The following is a 1,460-nucleotide window of genomic DNA, read 5'->3' on the forward strand; positions in this document are numbered from 1 at the left end:
TTTTTTTGTGCGGTACGCGGGCCTCTCACTGTTGTGGCCTCTCCCGTTGCGGAGCACAGGCACCGGACGCGCAGGCTCAGTGGCCGTGGCTCACGGGCCCAGCTGCTCTGCGGCATGTGGGATCTTCCCGGACCGGGGCACGAACCCGTGTCCCCTGCATCGGCAGGCAGACTCTCAACCACTGCGCCACCAGGGAAGCCCTATTGCACTTATTTATAACAGTTTCCTAGTCCATTCATTATAGAATGTAGGTCGAAAAATATTGCCCTTTAGAATTCATTCTGTTACATAATATTACTGTGTATTTGGGAACATAATATATTAAGATATAACGATACAGAACATTTTTTTGCTCTTGAGATTCACAGAAGGAAAAGAGGGACTAATCTATGGAATGGATCTGAAACAAAGCTAATAGACTTGGATTTAATTAATTTGGGTAATTAAAAGTATACTGAATCTATGAGATCTGATACTTGATTTTTCTAAAATGGATTACTCACTGCTTTTTCCCCTTTACTTTCCATAGGGAACCAGTTCCCTCCAGTTGCAGCACAGGACCTTCCTTTTGTGTTAAAGTCTGGCTACCTTGAAAAACGCAGAAAAGGTAAATCATATGATTCTAATGAAAAATCTAAAAATCTAAGACTCTAAGAAAACCTGATGATATAATCCAAACCACAAAATACAGCTTTTAGCTCTAAATAATTTTTAATAACAAAATGAAACATTTGGTCAGGTGTTTTATTGTCAACCTTGGTTATTTGTAGATGATTCCGGAGCTGTTTCCTGACTCTTAGAGGAGAGCTGTGGGCCATGACTGTATTCTCAAGGATGGGATTTCTCACACTTATCCCACCCAGCTGAGCAGTGGGTTATCTGTACCTGACTTGGCATACGCCATGTTTGCTACGGTTTAGATCAAGCTTAGCATATTGTCTGCCATTTTCTGTTATTCATTCAGTGTTCCTCTCCATTGACTATGATAATTGGGAGTTGACCATATGGTCTCACTCTTTCAACCCCAATATATAATGAAAATGAAATATGGAGATGGTGTTATGATATGGGAAATGAAAAGCGGAAAGTCTCTTCATTACCATTCTGCTTATCTCTCAGGTAGTCCCTTTGGGCCTTCCTATTTATATTCCATTTGCTTTTCTTAGCTTTCTTAGCTGAATTTTAAAGCTGAAAGAGATAATAGAAATAATCTAGGTCAACTCCTCCTCCCTCTTTTTTATGACAGATGAGAAAATGAGACCCTGATGAATCAATTATCTTAAGGCTTTATAGTCAAATACCTTTCTGACTGTTTCCTGTCAGGAAAGTTTGTTAGCCATCTAGTTGATCCCATAAATGTAGCAGTCCCATCTCTGCTGTAGTGTATTCCTTTTTTTTTTTTTTTTTAACATCTTTATTGGAGTATAATTGCTTTACAATGGTGTGTTAGTTTCTGCTTT

General features: G+C 39.3%; 1 protein-coding gene across 4 annotated transcripts in view; it reads left to right on the plus strand.

The window, feature by feature from the left end:
* The window catches only part of SKAP2 (src kinase associated phosphoprotein 2), a 160,795-nt gene that overhangs the window by 87,453 nt on the left and 71,882 nt on the right, over positions 1-1,460 (plus strand). For all 4 annotated transcript variants that reach the window (XM_007108957.3, XM_007108958.4, XM_007108959.4 and 1 more), the window contains exon 5: positions 530-607. In XM_007108957.3, the coding sequence (XP_007109019.1) occupies positions 530-607 (78 nt within the window). The remainder of the gene's footprint in view (positions 1-529; positions 608-1,460) is intronic.

This window comes from Physeter macrocephalus, chromosome 5, assembly GCF_002837175.3.
Source record: "Physeter macrocephalus isolate SW-GA chromosome 5, ASM283717v5, whole genome shotgun sequence".
Taxonomy (NCBI): Eukaryota; Metazoa; Chordata; class Mammalia; order Artiodactyla; family Physeteridae; genus Physeter; species Physeter macrocephalus.